The sequence below is a fragment of the Galleria mellonella genome, unplaced genomic scaffold (assembly GCF_026898425.1).
Source record: "Galleria mellonella isolate WM207_F2 unplaced genomic scaffold, CSIRO_AGI_GalMel_v1 utg537, whole genome shotgun sequence".
Classification (NCBI taxonomy): Eukaryota; Metazoa; Arthropoda; class Insecta; order Lepidoptera; family Pyralidae; genus Galleria; species Galleria mellonella.
Window position 1 is genome coordinate 1,335,014 of NW_026442112.1, and position 19,138 is coordinate 1,354,151.

At 31.7% G+C, this 19,138-nt stretch overlaps 1 protein-coding gene across 1 annotated transcript in view; it reads left to right on the forward strand.

Annotated features, from left to right (window-relative positions):
* The first annotated feature begins 946 nt into the window (after positions 1–946).
* The window catches only part of LOC113512490 (ATP-binding cassette subfamily G member 4), a 39,426-nt gene continuing 21,234 nt past the window's right edge, over positions 947–19,138 (forward strand). Inside the window, exon 1 of the mRNA XM_052898710.1 lies at positions 947–1,302. Within this exon, the coding sequence (XP_052754670.1) occupies positions 1,092–1,302 (211 nt within the window). The 5' untranslated portion in view covers positions 947–1,091. The remainder of the gene's footprint in view (positions 1,303–19,138) is intronic.

The following is a 19,138-nucleotide window of genomic DNA, read 5'->3' on the forward strand; positions in this document are numbered from 1 at the left end:
GAGTGAAAGAACAATTCTTGGAAGTTTCATTGTAGACACGTTAAGAGTGTAGAAGTGTCAATAAAGATAGAAACAGAAACCACAAATATATCAACCGGATACGAGTCTGTGTTTTAACTAAATAATTAATTACATAATTATAGATTAGATAGAATACCTCTATACTCTATATTGTTACTACGGAGAAATGTCTCTGTCTGTCTGGTATTGTCTTATGTAATTAGAGTGTTATTTCACAATATAAATGTAGTTAATTAAATCGTTATAAAATTGATATTAACTAGTAATCTCATTTCTCATTTCAAAACAAATATAACTTACCGAAATGTTTTCCAAATATATCAATTTTATATATTTTTATTTGTAACATGTATGGCTTTAAATTTTGTATCGTCAATGAGACGTTGCTTCGCGAAAGAGGCCTTTAATCGTGAGAAAATGAACAGGAATTGAACTCTTTCGGTTCACAATTGGCGAAGGCGTACATATATAATACGTTAATTAAAGTAATTTATTCTTCAAAACTAGTGCTAGTATTCATTAATAGGGTCTCAAAAAAAAAGTTTTTTAGACAAAATCTTTATGTCAGTAAAAACTAAAAAAAACAATAAATAATAATAGGTAGGTGCACATTTTATACTGTGTAGTCTAGTGCCGTTGGTACAGACATACAAAGCATTTTCCAAGCAACCTATAGATGCTTTGTATAGAGCTTTGAAATCGGGAAACCACTCAGTAACAGAACCGAAATCGAACCTGGATCCCATTTACTCAAAGCAACATGACTACCGCTACGTCACGGATATCGCCTTATCCCGATTACAGGCGAGGAAAGCCGCGGCCGCAACTAGTTCCACCGCAACGCGCATTGTTCACAGGATGTGTGTACACAAGGAGCGCACAGATAAGAACGGTAATTACAAATCGTCGTGCAGTTAACGAATGCGGTGCAATTATTAGCGCGTTGGACAAAGGAGCCGAGACTATAGCCAGTTTTACGAAGTCGAAGCGCCCGCGCATTCAACCGCGCGACGCAAACAGCCGCGCACGCGTACCATACAATACAATATAATATAATAAAGTGATATACAATGATGCTCGCCGGGGCGCAGATCGTTGAAGACAGTAATGTGGCGTTTAATAAGAACAATGCGAGTGTCGCTATAGAACCTTCAGGGCCGGGGGAGGGGCCCTCGTTCCACGTGAAGCCTTTGATAGGCTCCAGCAAAGTGGTTAGCAGACAACCCGTCGATATGTCCTTCTCAAACATCACTTGCACTGTCAGCTTGGGTTTCAATAAAGGTAATATTTTTTTTATTAAAAAGTAATTAAATCCTATGTATATCCTGTTAGTGGGAGATTACTAAAGTACTTCTCTCCCATTCGTGTTATGTGCCGCGAATCAGCTGTGTTTGCTCGATGATGTTTCAGCAGCAGTGCAGTATTATCCGGTAATTTACAGGATACGTGCCGTGTAGCCTCATTGTCATGGGCGTCACAGTATAATCTGTAATGTTCATGTCTGTAAGTGAAGGGTCTGTAACTCTCCACTAGGTGGCCGTCAGCTTCTCTGACATTCAGAATTGTGTAAAAAATTTCAGTTCATATGTTAAAAAGTAAGCCATGAGGTAGAGTTCCTACTCTACCTCATGACTTACTTTTTAACACTGTTAGTGTATTCTCATAGATTATAAATATACAGAGGTGTCATTAAGAGTATTTCTACAGATAGCATAAACAACGTGTCATTTTAATAATTTAGTGAATCTTTAATAAGTTTAACGTGTACATCTGTGTGTCTAGCTGTCACAACATAACTCCCAAACGAATGAACCAATATCGATGCGATTTTTTTATTGGAAAACTGATATGATCTCGAGATGGATCTTAGTTATAATTTATGAAGATATGTTCAGGTATTGTCGGGGGTTTTTTAATTTTTTAATAAATTTATCATACTGGCGTATCATGGCACATTCCCATATAAACTATCACTTAATCTAAGCTATGGTCTATCTATGTACTTAGCTTTTATTCAACTCGGCTCAACTGCTTAAGCAAAATTGTTCATATTTATAATACATAGTAGTAATAGCAGAATATATTTTTGTTGGATGCAAAAGGTGTTTTAGTTTAATGAATAACTTTATATGTATTTAAAATTGAAATAATACTGCAAGAAAAGAATTTAATTGAAAATGATTACTCTTAATTTATGAACACTCATTTGAGATTAAAACCTTTGAACAGTTTGGACTTTGATCGACTTTGACCCTCTTGGTATTGTTGAAGCCTTTTGAACCAACTGTTATATATAAATTAATAAATTCATGTAATAGTCCTGGTAGAGGCGTGCCGTTAAAGATATAATTTTAATTTTTAGTCTGTGTAAAGATTTTGTTTTCCTACCTACATATGCTGAATCTACGACTTATTTCATGTTTAAAATTATGTTGTTTATGTTGTAATGAAAAATATTCAGTACAATTTGTTAAATATTCAAATTATTTTATTCATGTGGGATATTTTTTGTCACTTATATCTATATTTTTCAACACCACCGTCCAGTTCAAAAACATTTAGTAATAAACACGATTGTACGAGTACTTGTTTTGTTTCTTTTCAAATAAATTTGGCAAAAAAAATTATATTACTAAAAGGCACTGAAATGCATTACAGGGAGTCAGTGAATGCAGGTAGCTCAGAACCGTTTTTTATGGCAGTCTATGGAGGAGGCGTATGTCCAGTAGTGGACGGATAATGGCTTTTTTTATACAACTTAAAATGGCAAACAAGCTGACGGCCCACCTGGTGGAAAGTGGTAACCGTCGCCTATAGACATGAGCAGTACCATGGACATAACAGAGTATACTGTTTCGCCCATAATACCCTCCATGCGTTGCCATTCCTGAGGACTCAGGTGTTATCCCTCTGTACCCTATAAATTCACGCCATATCCCATCCTTCAAACCGAAACACAGCCATGCAAACACAACTGCATTACAGTTGAAACACGAATGGGACAGAGGTACCCAAGCAAACGACTTTTGTACAAAGTCTTCCTCTGGCTGAAATGATGATATGACTAAAAACTAATAATATAAATTAAAATACGTAATAATAGGTATATAAATACCTTTTATGTCTAGTGCCGTTGGTACAGATACAGAATGTTTTTTTTCGAGAATCTTAATTTATTTTTTTAGTTTTGAGAAGTTGATTTTTTTTTTATTTTAGGTAAAAATATTTTCTGAAACCATATTTATTGTGAGTCTATTAAAATAATAATAGTTTTAATAAATGAGTTTCGTTAATTAACTTACTGTACATCACGTGTATGGTCAAATTAATATTAAATACGTTTGTTATCTAAATAATTGTTCAGTAAGTGGAAGTTAATGAAAATGTAAACAAATGAATAATTGACCCGACAATCATTCTGTTGATTTTATACAGTAGTAGAAATAATAATAAAAAAAAAAAGATTACATGATCAAACTTCCCGATTTGTTAGTAATTTCATTTCAGATTCTTCCCTGTGATAATTTCAACAAAACTGTATGTTTTGTACGTTTTGACTGGTATTCACACACATTTTCATCCGTTTAAAAAAATTTTAGCAATAGGGATGTTAGTACTCATTATAATTATAAAAATACTTTACCTATCCCCAGATAGTTACACCGACATTATCACCACCTAAATAATGTCAAAATATCATACATAGTGTATGTATATTTTGTAATTTAATTTAATAAGATATCATATCGTATCGTAGTCTGTTGTAAATTCCTTTCTGTAAATTATTGCGCACTAATAACTTAGCGTATGGTGAATACTCGAGCGTAAATTATTACAATATTACTACAGTGTAAAGAACTCACTTCCCTATGCACTTATTGGCTTACCGGTTACGCTGTACCAATTACATGTACATATCAATTGGTATCTAGGAAATTTGAGGCAGTTTCATTTTACTACGAATAAAATTAATTGATAGACGACGAAATAATATTATATTATAACACAAGATTCATAGACATGTTTCATGTATGGTAAAATGTTTGAATTACACCGGATTCGCGTATTTCTACGAGTAAATTCACATATATCCAGTTGTAGGCTCTTGACAGAGTGATATATCCAGTTGTAGGCTCTTGACAGAGTGGTCGTGGTTTACATGACGACAATGATGGATTGTCGATGGGGCTCTCCTTAGCGATTGAGGTCCTCGCAATGTTTCTCTGTCTATATGTGTTTGCGGTTGAGGGAGAGCATATTCACATATGTTAGTGTGGATATATCATACAGTCTTTAATGAGTGATGGTTTTGATTTTTACTTAATTATTTGAAATGGTTTACAAATATTATTTACAGTTTTTTTTATTTGGATCAGATCTTTAAATTGTAGATATCGATTTTAGTTTATTTTTTTCCTATTTACAGTTGTAATAACCCATGGCTTTTGCACCTTTCAGCCAAGGTCGCGCATGTATTTACTTAGAATGTAGCAAATATAACCTATTGTGGTAAATATTTCCTTATCACGGTCAAAGGGTAATTAGTTTTATCTTGAAATACTAATGATGTTGATGCTTAGCCGAGGACAACTATTAGTGCTCATCTTGTTACTACACAAAGTAATTCTTACAAAGTAATACCCATTATAAATAAAACTTTACGGTATTAATATATTATATATATGTCATACTATACATCAAACTGTATATATTCACTTAGCATCGTTTTGTTCTTACAACTAAAGCGTGAGTCATTCACAAAGAAAGTACCTAAGTCGACGTAACAATGTCACAAAAGACGATTGTTGCATATCTGAAATAAAATAACATGAATAATAATTATTTAAATTACGTAGATTTAATAAGAATTTGAAAATGCAATTCATTTTGACAGAATATGAAAAATGTTCTATGTCTACTTACTTGTATACGAGTACTAATAAGAATTTGAAAATACGATTCCTTTTGACAAAATATAAAAAATGTTCTTTGTCTACTTGTGTACATATATACACACAAAAAAAAAAAGAAATTTAATTTACGCTGTATAATTTGTCTAGTGGTATTTATAAATATTCGAGGAGGTTTTACAATATTTCATCTATAGAAGAGCAACAAATAATAGAAAGATAGTAACTAAAATTAATTTGAACGTTGCATGATATGTATATGTAATAATTATTTTGATACTTTACTCTCAGAACGACGACTTAAATATATTGAATTGACAAATTTAATGTAAGCCCAATATCGACATGATCGATAATGTATAAAATTAATTATTTTATTAATCAGGATATTGTATAAAACGTATATTATTTTCATACCAGTCATTAACTACCAGAGGGAGACTTTGTACAAAAGTCGATTGCTTGGGTACCTCTGTCCCATTCGTGTTTCAACCGTGAAGCAGTTGTGTTTGCATGGCTGTGTTTTGGTTTGAAGGGTGGGATATGGCGTGAATTTATTGGGTACAGAGGAATAACACCTGAGTCCTTAGGAATGGCAACGCATGGGGGGTATCATGGGCAAAACAGTATACTCTGTTATGTCCAAGGTACTGCTCATGTCTATAGGCGATGGTTATCACTTTTCATCAGGTGGACCGTCAGCTCACTTGCCATTCTAAGTTGTATAAAAAAAAAGTCATTAACTGTCCACTGCTGGACATAAGCCTCAGGGGGGGAGCAATTGTTGCCAGATTTGGCATGCAGGTTGGCAACCGTAGTTAGGCTTTTGGTGATGTTTTAAGAGAGACGCTGCTGCCCGTTAAGTTTCTTTAGTCGTCTCTTACAACACCCACGGGAAAGGAAGAGGTGACCTTTTCTATGCCGGGGTCACATAGCATCAATAGGTGTAGATGATTTAAGTACGCCCTTGTTTTAAAATGAATGCTTTTATTATAATGTCATTGCTTTAATATTTTTTATTATTACCAATAATTGGTATATAAAGACACCAAACGCTACTTCTGAAATAGATTTATAATAATGTGTATTAAAATTTAAATTTAAACATAAAACTATTAACTGATGTTTAGATTACGTGTAAAATACATAATCCATCGGTATCACAGAATTATAATACAGCTGATAAAGCATTTAGTAATCGGAATGATAACGCCTACAATTGATAAACTATTCAGTCATATATAAATAAGGTTGCTTGTGTATCCTATTAGGTAATTAAATTACCAAGTAAGTCCGCATACACAAAGGATGCTTTGTACAAACCACTCAGTAATATGTTAATATTCTAACACAGCGTCTACATTAAACAATGTAGTGTATATCATGCATTTACTTAAGTAGTTGTAGAGCGTTTATAAAAAAATAACCTTGCTAAAATTATGAATATGAAAGTGTTTTTTTTTTTGTTTGTTTTATCACTTTAGCAGCTTAAGTAATTGTTAAAAAATCTAATGTATCACATGTAGTATTTGGGATGGAGGCGAGGTAAAGAAATTTAGCTTATATTTTCAGTGTGGTTTTATCTTTATTTTTATGCAACTTATTCTAAAAAAATCTAAACAATCAAACGGCCCATCTGATGGAAAGTGGTAAACGTCACCTATAGACATGAACAATACCATAAACATAACAGAGTATACTTGTATTTTGTCGCCCATGATACTCATCATACGTTGCTGTTTCTGAGGACTAAGGTCATCTAAGGATACTACAAATTTTACTGACCCTTGCATTATTAAAGGATAAAAGTAAATTAATAATGTCATTTTATACTATTTTTTAATATTTTTTTTTATAAATGTTGTGTATTAACAACTATTGCATTATAAATAGTATTTTTAAAAGGCATATTAGTGTGGCATCGTGTTTGCTGTCAGTAAAAATATAAATAAAAATATATAAAAAATAACAAGCAGTTTAGTAGTAACACGATTAGTTTAATATAAATTGATGCACATGCATCGTCTGTCTCTATTATGTGGATAACATAGAGTGCTGTCCACTGAATAAATTGAGGAAATGCAAGACCCTTTAGATTCCAGTTCCCATATTCCGAAGCCCTCAGTTCCAACGGATATTGCTAATGGACCTGTTTATTTATTTAAATTATTCACTTTATTGCATAAATAAAATTTAATTAAATATTTCTAATATTACATAAAATTTAATTTACAATATTAAAATAATAAAAAAAAAAATGGTTGATACGGAATACGAATAGAGTACAAGAGTAAAAGAGGCGGTCTTAATGTTAAGCAATCTCTTACAATCTTTAAAGAATTAGATTTTTTTTGGCCAGAAAGGGTTCGTTTGCATATTTTTAGTTATAATTAAACTTAAGATTTTGATTAAAAAATAATGACTTTTATCGTAAAAAGATATGGGATCAGATTCTCTCGTGTCACAGATAATAGATATAATACTATAGAACACTATTAAATACAAAACTAACCAGAACTACCAAATAAAAAAAAAAAATTAAATTGGCGAAAATGATAAGTTATTTACCCATCGCAAAAGAGCCGAAAAAAATACAAATTGAGAATTTTTTTTTGTTTTAAGTCTTTTATAAACAGGAACATTAGCTACTCATATGCTATTCAGCTAATTGTCCTCTTATTGACTGCCACACAGGTGCCTGCTGTTTTAATTGTCTTTTCATTCCGGATATCTTGTTATCTATTAGATAAGTATATACACATCTTGTTGTAATGTAATCAGTGAGTGTGCTGTCACTCAAATATGTGTTGACAAGATTATCAGGTAGGTTCTCGATTGTGTGCACTTCACCAAGTTCAGTCAACTCATTTCATTTTAATACGCAGCAAAACATAATACTTTAGTTTCGTTTACCTTAAATATATTCTTGTAGGCTGTCTGTACTGGAACAAACTTGTTAGGGATAATAAGTAGGCTATATTTTATTCCATTCTAAATATTTCAATTATATACATACACATATAATAGGTTAAGTGTATAAGTGTCTATATAAGTTCATAGAAATGCTATTTTCGGTTGCTTTTTTCGTGACAATTAGTGCAAAAAGTATCTAATATGTTATTTTATTTTATTTCCAAAAAACACAAAAAATACACCCACACATACGCTTACACATACACACACACACACTCACATACTGATGTAAAGTATCGTTTTTTGTAGACGCATTACGTTAAAAATGTTTGAATTTAGAAGACGGAATCGCATCTATAAGCTGATTTTGCTCCGCAGCTAGCAATTTTTTGCTTGTCGAAGAAAAATGACAGCTTTTATTGTCACAAAATTTGACCCAACATAATACTATTGATCGCAAAATGAATTATGAACATAGGCACAGAAAAAGTTTGGTCATATTGTGAACCTTTCTTCTTCTTTGGTGTTTATAAATTCTCGTTTTGCATTTACAAATTATTGTAAAATTAAAAATTAAAATAAGATATTGTGTATCTAGGTGTATTGGTGCGTGTTTACAAGTGTTATATGGTAATCGAATGCTTATTGTAGCACGTGGTTACAAGTGTGTCTTATGCGCTGTAGTTGGCATTAATTAAAAACTAGGTAATAGTAAACCGGCCTCACAGATCAAGGATTGCGGTCTATACATAAGTTTATGTGTAAACTTGTAGATCACCGCAACCGAGACCAAGATTTTGTTTTAAATATTCGAGTTAGTCATACTACAGTGGGTTTTTCTAAAATAGATGACAATACTACATCTATACCAATACTAAAAGGGGAAAAGATTTTATTGTTTGTTTGTAATGAACAAAATCAAGGACTACCCAACCGATTTTAAAAATCCTTTCACCTAAAGAAAGCTACATTATCAGAGAATAACATAAGCTATATATTATTTTCAAACCGAATCACTAATAATAATAATAACAATATATTTTTAAAGTTGTATCATAATGCACAATTCATAAAAATATTAGTACATATACATATACTGGGTTTTTTTTATGGGATGATAATGGAATGGTAATCCCACCTGCACTATCGGTATGCCCCCTGATGTTCGTTTGCCCTGTTCCTACAGTATCTGTACTGTACAGTACTACAGTACTGTACAGTATCTTAAAATGTGAACCATGCGATTGGTGCGATTGTGTGGCACTTATTTATTATTATTAATTGACGTAGGTTTGTTTTGTTTGTTTATTCCTATTTCGAAAATTCTCCTTTATTTGTAGAACAATAAAATACAAAATTAACGTATACATAACGTTAGCTTATTAATATTACTAGCTATTACCTGCGACTTCGTTCGCATGATCGGGATAACTTCACTGTTAGGGACAAAAAGTGACCCATGTCCTTGTCCGTTTTATATAATATGGTCTACATAGACCATATTTCATCGTAATTGCTTAAGCCGTTAAAGCGCCAAGAGGTAACAAATAAACTCACTTTTACATTTATAATATTAGTAAGAATTGTTGAGTTCTTTCTTTGGAGTTTTATACTGATTGATACCCAATGTGTGTGATATTTATGATTATTATAATAACAGATGCCAAAGACGGTGATTACGTTTAAATGTGATTTACATTTTAAATTAATTCATGTTATAACAGGCCTCTAAGGGCAATTAGCGGTCATGAACTTAGACCTCCTCTCGCGGTTGTCAAAGCAAGTTGTGCGCACACATTTCAATGTTTTAGAGAAGAATGATGATGCCCATTCGAATTGTTATTTATCATAACTATTAGGGAATAAGAACTTATTCCCTATAAGCGACGCGCTCCGGCTTCGTACAGTTTTTTGAAAATAAATTACTATACATGTTATTCGCTCTATAAATGGCGCTTTTTATAGAGAATTAATTTTTAAAATCGGTTCAGTTTTTTTAGTTTATCCATTTCAAAGAATAAGTCAAATTTTTCTTTTTTAATAATAGACTAGCCATCTGCTCAGGTTGCATTTGGGTTTCACGGGTAAATAGAAATATAAATAGTTACATTATATTAGCCTTTATAAGCAAATTTTTGATATCTTGACCAATAGAAGATAACAACAACAAAATTACGCGTTGTTAATGTAGTTTTGTGTAGGTGAGAGAAATTTAAAAATCGGTTAAGTAGTTTTTAAGTTATTCATTATATCCAAACATACAAAAAATTAAATCTTTCCTCTTTTTAATATACGAATGGATAATATTAATGCGAGTAGTATTAAGGATATTAGGGAATAAGGATGGTATCAAGTAAGAATACGAATAAGAATCGAGTAGAAATAAGAAACAATCTCTGTTAAAAGAGGCATACCTTTTTTGTTTTGAAGTAGCAACGTATAAGGTCCTACATTTTTTTGCCAGCTCTATTTCCATACGTCATGTAAGGTTGTAAAAGTTGTCAACTTAATTTATAATAGCAATAAATTATTACACATTTGATGGACATTTTTATGGCTATCAGAATGATATTTTAGTATTTACTTACCCAATTAATAAGCCATAGTTAAATTCACACGATGACAGGGTCAACTGACGAGTTTATTGAAGGTTGTCACTATTTGGCTAAAATATTATAGATTTCTGAAGTGGGAAAATCAGTTAAGTAGATCATTTATAGATGGCATATCAAGATAAAACATATACCAGATTTTAAGTTGAAGTTTCAGGAGCAATACTGTGTAAATTGCATCTAATTTGGGTGTAGTCGTTTTTATATGATGCCGAAACAAATATAAAGGCGAACAAAGAAACAGGCAGACCATTTATAAAATATTTATTTATTTATTAATATGTTTTTGTATATTTACTTTTAATAAATATGTGTTAGGTTATAACGAAAATATATACAAGCGGACTTATCCCTTAAAAAAATTTCTTTTAGTCAACTTTGTGAACCCGAATACGTCTGTGCATATAACATAACATATACATACATTGTTTTGGTTATATTACTCTTAAGACCTCTTATATAACAATCTCTTAAATATCTCCCATGTATAGACATTGCCTTTTTTGTTATCAATTTGTTTATATTAGTATGATTTTGCTCATATATATTTCTTCAACAAGACACTCGTACCTAGTATTTTAGCTCATAATACTGTAATGATATAGCTGGGAAGTGTCGAGAAATCTTACTGGGTCCATTCAAACAGACGGGCTCGTAAACAACGTTTTAATCGTGTTTTAAATAGAGTTATAGACTATTGAAAAAAGATTTAGGTTTTAAATACACTATCGAGACTTAACACGATTAAAAAATTTGCCTAAATAGTACCTACATACCTGCATCTTTATTGCCGACTTTTCGACATGGATTGCATCACGTCGTGACCACGACATCATGCCCGGATAGTGTATTTAAAATATGTGTAAGACAACTCGAGAGTTTAAAATTAACAAAATTTTATTATCGGCTATTAAGCAAATACCTATATAATAAAAGTGAGATGAAAAATAAGCGAATAAAATTTGTTCCTGTCTCTGAGTCGGACTGTTTGAACGGGCATTAAAATATTCGGTCTGATAGCGGTATGCTAGACTGATTTAATTGGGCTACCTAAAATGTATAATATACAGTAGATAACGATAATGATGACACCCATCATACTCGTGAACGGATGCTTTTTATTGTTAGCTCAAATTGAATTTACCCAGGTCTATTCCCTATGAACAAAATAATACATCTATACTTAATAAAAAAAAATTATAAACAAAGTACTTATGAAGTAGTTTTTTAGCAAGCTCTGAAAACAGGTACTGGCAATATTATGTAATTATTAGATTAATTTAAACTGTCAAGAACTTTGCTATGTTCTTACAGGGTATTGCGAGATAATTACTTAATAATATCTGAATATGCTCTACGCGTGTAGCTATTATATTTTGTGATAGTGCATATGTCTGCAAATTATGATGCTGGTACCTGTAAACTATTGTATTTCTGATAAAAGGTACATGATATAATCTCTCATATCATAATAACATAATCTTCATGGTTAATAATTAATATAAGCGCAGAAAGGTGTAAGACAGGGTGATATCATAACCCTGAAACTCTTTACAGCTGCATTGAACGATATTTTCAAACTCTTAGAGTGGAAAAGATATGGTATAAACATCAATGCCGAATACATCATCCACCATCGATTTGCCGATGACATAGTACCTAATCATAGCGGAATGTCTGGAGGATCTAAATACTATACTCAATTACCTTAAAGGTGCTTCTCAACAGGTAGATCTTAAGATGAACATGGACAACGTCCATGTCACACCTATACCGGTTACCAATAAGAACACTACGCTCGAAGTTGTCGATGAGTATGTATACCTGGGATAAGTTGTCCGAATGGGTAAATCCAACATACCGAGAGGTCATCCGACGTATCCAACTCGGATGGGCAGCATTCGGGAAGTTACGCTACATGTTTTTATCCAAAATACCTCAGAGTTTGAAGACGTCGGTCTTTACCCAGTATGTATTGTCAGTGATGACTTATGGAACCGAAATATGGTTCTACAAGATTGCCCGTATGCAAAAGCTTCAAATTACTTATCGGGCTATGGAGAGGGCTATGCTCGGAGTTTATTTGCGTGATAGAATCCGAAACGAAGATATCCGCAAAAGAACCAAACCGACATAGCCCGAAGGTGCTGAAGTGGCAACGGGCTGGTCACATAGCTTGAAGAACCGATAAGAAGAAAGGTTCTTGAGTGGTGATCCCGTATGGGCAAGCACAGTGTAGGATGACCTAAAATGCATTGCAGTCAGTGGACGCATGTGGCTCAGGACCGTTCTTTATGGCAGGCTGAAAAGATGATGATGGTAAACTCTGTCTTCTGTCGTACACTCTTGACAGAGCGGTCGTGGTTTTTATGACATATGTTGGATTGTCGATGAGGCTCTGCTTCGCGATCAAGGTCCTCGCAATGTATTTCTACATCTGTTCACGGCCGAGCGAAATCATTTTACAATGGATTGCTGTATGGTCGTTTTGATGAGGTCAGTCCATCGCGTTGGTGATCTACCTCGAGAACGTTTACCTTGTACTGAACCTTGGGCGATTAGACGCTTCGTACAGTTCCCATTTTGAATGATATACCCGAATTACTTGAGAATTTGTGTTTGAATAGTCGACAATAATCTCTCTTTGATTTCTAGTTCGTTGAGAATGAAAACATTAGTTCGGCAGGCAGTTCAAGGTATTTGCAGCATTCGCCGTTAGCAACACATATCTAGAGTATACCATGAATATTCTGACCTTAAAAGCATTTGCATCTTTATCTCGATTCTTATGATTTTATGCTATTTGATATATACTCGTCTAATGTGGTCACAATCTTATAAAATTCTATCAAATTTACTAAAATATCAATCGGAATATAAAATAAATAATAATAAAAATCCAAATTAAAAGACATTTTAAATTCTACTTTAAAAAATATTTATTACTTTTATTTAAGATCTAGAAGATAAGACGAAACTTGGCGTTAGTTAAGTTTGTGGTCATATCTTCTAGATCGAAAAAGTTTTAAAAATTTGATGTAATAATAATAGATAACCGTTAAAAAGTGGCCTAAATAAATATATAATAGATAAACTATTTTTATTTCAGTTATATTCCTATAATTTACACTACATTCAATTCATTACTATATTTTAATTTTAATTCATTATAATTTAGACATTAGACAAACAAAAACATATAAAATACAAATCAATCAAATCATTTTATTATAAATTCCTTGATCCTTAAAATAAAATAAAAAAATAACAATAAAGATTATTTCTATATTTCATCACAACTATTAATTTAGTAGGTATCCAATTAAAAACTACTAAAGAAGACGGACTTAATGTCCTATGAGTAGGAAGCGACAGTTCAAAGAACACTGGATCAAATAATCAACAAAGCATTGTATCATCCCATTGTTTCATTGGTATTACATTCATCCGGCGTGGACTTTATACATTGATTTGAAATAATTTATCAATTGACACTGCATAGAGCGCAAAGTCTCTTGGTACATCATTACTCACTAGAAAGAACAAAAATAGTTTATCTTCCGTTTCAATCGTTGTTCTAATGCGAATTACTAAAGAAATTGAGATTGATCTTTCACATAAAAACTGACTTTGCACAAAAGTAGTGTGCTTGCATGCATACCTTTATTTCAGTGTCGTTTTTATAGCGAAGCAACAGTGTTTACATGGTCGTTTAAATTTTTTTTTACGTGAATATTATGGCTACTCTTTCTTCACTATGGTTTATGCTGGCGGGATACCAGTGAAAGATGGTAGGTGAGGATGAAGTCAAGTAAATTTTTACTTAGAAAACTAAAATGAATTCCTTAAAAACTGATAGACTGAAAATTCCGTAATTTCAGTCTATCAGTTTTAATCTAGAAATTTACTGGTTTAAAAACTTAATGGACGAGGGATGGGCAGCAGCATCCCTCTTAAAACATCACCAAAGCAACAAGTTATCACAGCATTGTTATCCTTTATTTATTTATAGTTAGCTATAATTTACAGATAATTAAACTCCAACACACGCATTTTTGTACGTCGTTTTATTTACAATATTTAATATTAATAATTAATTATAAGAGATTAAATGGCCGTGTGGTTCCGGCATAGAATAGGCCACCTCTTTCTTTCCCGTGGGCGTCGTAAGAGCTGACTTAGGAATGCGAGGGATGGGCAGCAGCGTCCTACTTAAAACATGTTTAAAGCTTGACTCCGGTTTCCAATCTGCCTGCCAAGCGTGGCAACTACTGGCAAAACCCCCAAGGGGGAGGCTTATGTACACCAGTGTACAGTTAGAGGCTGATATGATGATGATAATAAGAGATTAAAATTATACTTCAAATTTACATTTACATAAATCCTTAAAATTTAATGTAAAGTCGACCGTCGAATCAAATATTGAACCAATCCATTAAACATATTAAATTTTTTAGTAAGCTATTGATTAACTGAAATTATGTGTTCGTGAACTGAAATTATATTAAGTGAATACATAACAGTTGACGTGCCTTAATTGGTGATCAAACGTATGTCTAAGTACTCGTAAACAACTTGATATAGAAACTGCTAAGGTTACTCAAAGATCAAGGTTTATGCAGGATCAAACAAAAACAAATGCGATAATGAACCAAAGTGACTGGTACAGCTCGAAAGATCAATCTACAATCGATAGAATGTAAAGGTTCCCTCTACGGATGACCCCCAACAACGGCTAGTGGGGAAGAGGGGGGATTAGTAATGGTGTCTACAAGCCCTGTTATTAGCAATATTATATTTATTTCTTTCTAAATATTTTCAACCGAATTTAAAAATTAAAGGAGGTTCTCATTTCGGTTATATTTTTTTTTTGTATATTAGTTACCTTATGATTCTATCATTCATAGATTGATTTAGAAAATATTTATTTTAGCTGATAAGATATACCTTCAGATTAGACCCACACATATTTTTTTTCAAAATCAGCTCTGTGTTTTAGGTTTTAAATCAAAATAACTCATTTTGCCACGATGGAAGTCGGTGTTTTGCACAAAATCTTAGGGAATCCTAAAATTATATATCTAATATTTATAATAAAATTGTAACTAAACGATGATTCGTCATATTTGTATATAAGATATATTTAATTAAAATTGATATAGGTATCTTAATAAGAGCAATAGAAGCCAAAACAATAACTTAATAATTTCGTATGTCTGTTTGCATGTAGGTATGTTCCGGAATCACGCAAAAGCTACTGCAGTAAATTAAATTTAATTTTATGAGTTGTATACCTAATGTCTAACCTAATATCTGATTTATGTTTTATCTTGATATGCCAATAATGTATAATAGTAAAAGTAAATTATTTATACATACAATTTAAAAATTATTAATGAAAATAATTTACTTAACTTTATCAAAATTCTATAATTATTTTAACCTCATGCACATTTTTAATATAGACTATACAGACTAGACTACTATATCAAAAGTTATGTAATAAAAATTTATTACCTCTTTCTGCGTATGGAATCTGAGTCATTCTCCGATAATGTTAATTTTCAATCTATCATATTTCCTCTTTGTTGTTTGTGAAACAAAACTCTTTTGTATTATTATAAAACACTGATGCATTTTCCTTTCAGAAGAATATATAATCATAACTTATTTTAATCTATAATCTATGTAATACTATTGAACGAATATAATAATAGACGGAAAGCTTGCCGTGTTTTAGTACTGAATAGCCTGAAATAGTGCAAATGTCAAAATAAATTATGTACTCGTATATAAAATATAATGCCAATAATACATAAATATGTGATTTATAAAGATACACTTACATAGATACTATCACTTTAGGTGCATAAGATATGTACTTAAAGTGATAGTAAAACCTACTAAGCAAATCCGAAATTGCATCGTTGCATGGTTTAAAGGAAGAAGAAAAATAGCAAAATACTATTGTATTTTATTTAATAAATCAAACAAAACATCTTTATACATATACATCTGTTTAGACTCTTAAGATACACCATTTTATAATTATAATAATTACTATATAAAAAATATATTGATTTAAATTAATTAATAGTTATTAAAAGTAGAATAGAACAAAAAAATAATTACAATAACATAATAACAATTGCAATACACTTCACAATAATACAAGGTTCCATGGACTTATGGATTTATGTCATTATAATTATACTATAGCCACAGATAATATAATACTATGCTAGATATAGTATTTAGAGATTTATATAATTTTCTATCGTTATCTGTGTGTACTCCATTCAGTAATTGTCTAGCAAGTATCCAATATTCAAATTCTGAATATCTTCAGTTAAATTGTCTATACTGGGGACTAATATTTTAATTTAATAACTTTGTGAAATTATTGTTATATGGATCATCATAAAATAAAATTATAATATTTTTGTTTAAATCTATTAAAAAATTAAATCACATTGATCTTTACAAGAGATTACGCTGTGATATCAAAATGAAATTTTAATTTTAGAGATGTATTTAGAGAAATGACATCTTAGAATCAACTCTAATGAGATTGATTACAAAGTGTCATTCCTTTAAAGTTATCTCTTAACCTAATATTTTTTTTATAGTTTCGCGAAATTACTATTTTATGGATCATAACAAATAAAATTTATAATTATTTTGACTTAAATTTTAATTTTAATTTAGAAGTTTAGGTTAAGTTTAGAGAAATTTAGTTGATATTGGCTCTTAGTATAAAGATTTCTCTGTGATATCAAATTGAAATTTTAATTTTAGGAATAGGTTTAGAGAAGAGGCGCTTTAGAACCAATCATATTATCATATCCACCATTTCAATAAAATTTATTACAAATTGATATTATTATACTACGTGTGTGTGGTTCATGATAACATTCATCATAATCATTAGATAAGATAATATTGATATGTGATAGTTCTATATAAATATGCTAAAGAAAAATATTTCTCGACTCGTTAATATTGTTGCCATGTTTTAGACAATTGGCGATTGCATGAAGCCCAGACAGGTATATACTAGCTACTGTTTTCTTTATATTTCTTCTCTAGCTTTATTTTTAGGCTGATCTCTAAATTGTTCTGAAAACGTAGACATATTCTTTTGTTACCAAGAAGCTAATTTTCTGTAAATCTCTTCATTTCACTACTTTGAGCTCTTGTCCCATTGGAGTATTAAAGATTAACATCTAGGAAAGACCTGGCCCCTTAAAAAACTGCATATATACTCTCAGACACGTCTTTGTGAAACTTCACTTGCATTTAGTGGTGGACACCAGCCAATTCTATAATGTCTATAATTAACTATGTACATTTTTGATTGTTATTTCTTGTGTTTTCCAAATAAAATAAATAAATAAATTCTGGGGCGGGCATGACCCACCCAGCTCTCTTACCTCTATATACACCTATCTATTTACCCCTTAAAAAGCTTTGAGTTGGGTTAGTGTGAACTGTACAAAGATTTACGTTACGATTGCAATCACGTTAACGTATCATGGTCTTTATACAATTGTTACCCCGAAGTCCCCACCTAGCTCTCCTCACCAAGAGGGCCTAGAATACCCATACCCATTGATTGGTTACAATTACTAGTATAGTATTATATTATCTGTGGTGCAACTCTATTTAATTCTTATTCCTATCCATGATATATTTCCATTATCATCCATTACACTGTTGCGATATTAATTTATTTCAATATATTTTTTAAACACGAATTTGTCTACGTGTTGGGTATACTTAATTTTTTTTTGGTAACTATAAATCTGCAACTTTCATAATTTAGAATAATAACTTAACCATCGAAATCCGTTATCATCTGTTACATTATTAAACGGGTTAATAATTGTTACTAAATAATAATTATTATAATTTTCTACATTCTGACTACAAATATTTACAAAATGATTAGATACTACTGTTTGCTAGTGTAGGTATTTATTTACAATTTATTGGTTACAATTTAATAAATCTACTGAATTGTTGCTTAACATTATTCGTATTATTTGATAAAATGTACACAAAGTGTAATGTCCATGGTATTCCTGTTTATAGGTGAAGGTTAGTATTTCCAATCAGGTGCGCCGTTTGCTTTGTTTGTCATTTCAAGTACAACTTAATAAAATAATAACTGACGGGATTGTGGGGATAGATATTTTTTTTAATGAATGATAATACATTGGTAACCCCGCTGGCGCTAATGGTATATGCTGGTGGGTCACCAGTAAGGGGTGATAGGTGTGAATGAAAAGGCAAGTCAGTTAGCTAAGGATAAGCAAGCTGAAATGGCAATGGGCTGGTCATTAGCTCGAAGAACCAACAATCGATGGGGAGGAAAGGTTCTTGAGTAGCGACCATGTACGGGCAAACGCAGAGTAGGATAACCCCCCACTAGATGGAGTGACGACCTGAAACGAATTGCAAGGAGTCAGTGGATGCAGGTGGCTCAGGACCGTTCTTTATGGCAGACTACGAAGGAGACTTATGTCCAGCAGTGAAGGAATAATGGCTGAAATGATGATGATATTGTGTATATATTGTATTGTAATTGCAGGTAGGTAGGTATGTATTTACATGACGGATGACGAATTTATTACAAATAGAAAACAAAGTAAATCAAAGTGAACTGTGTCTCTACAAAGA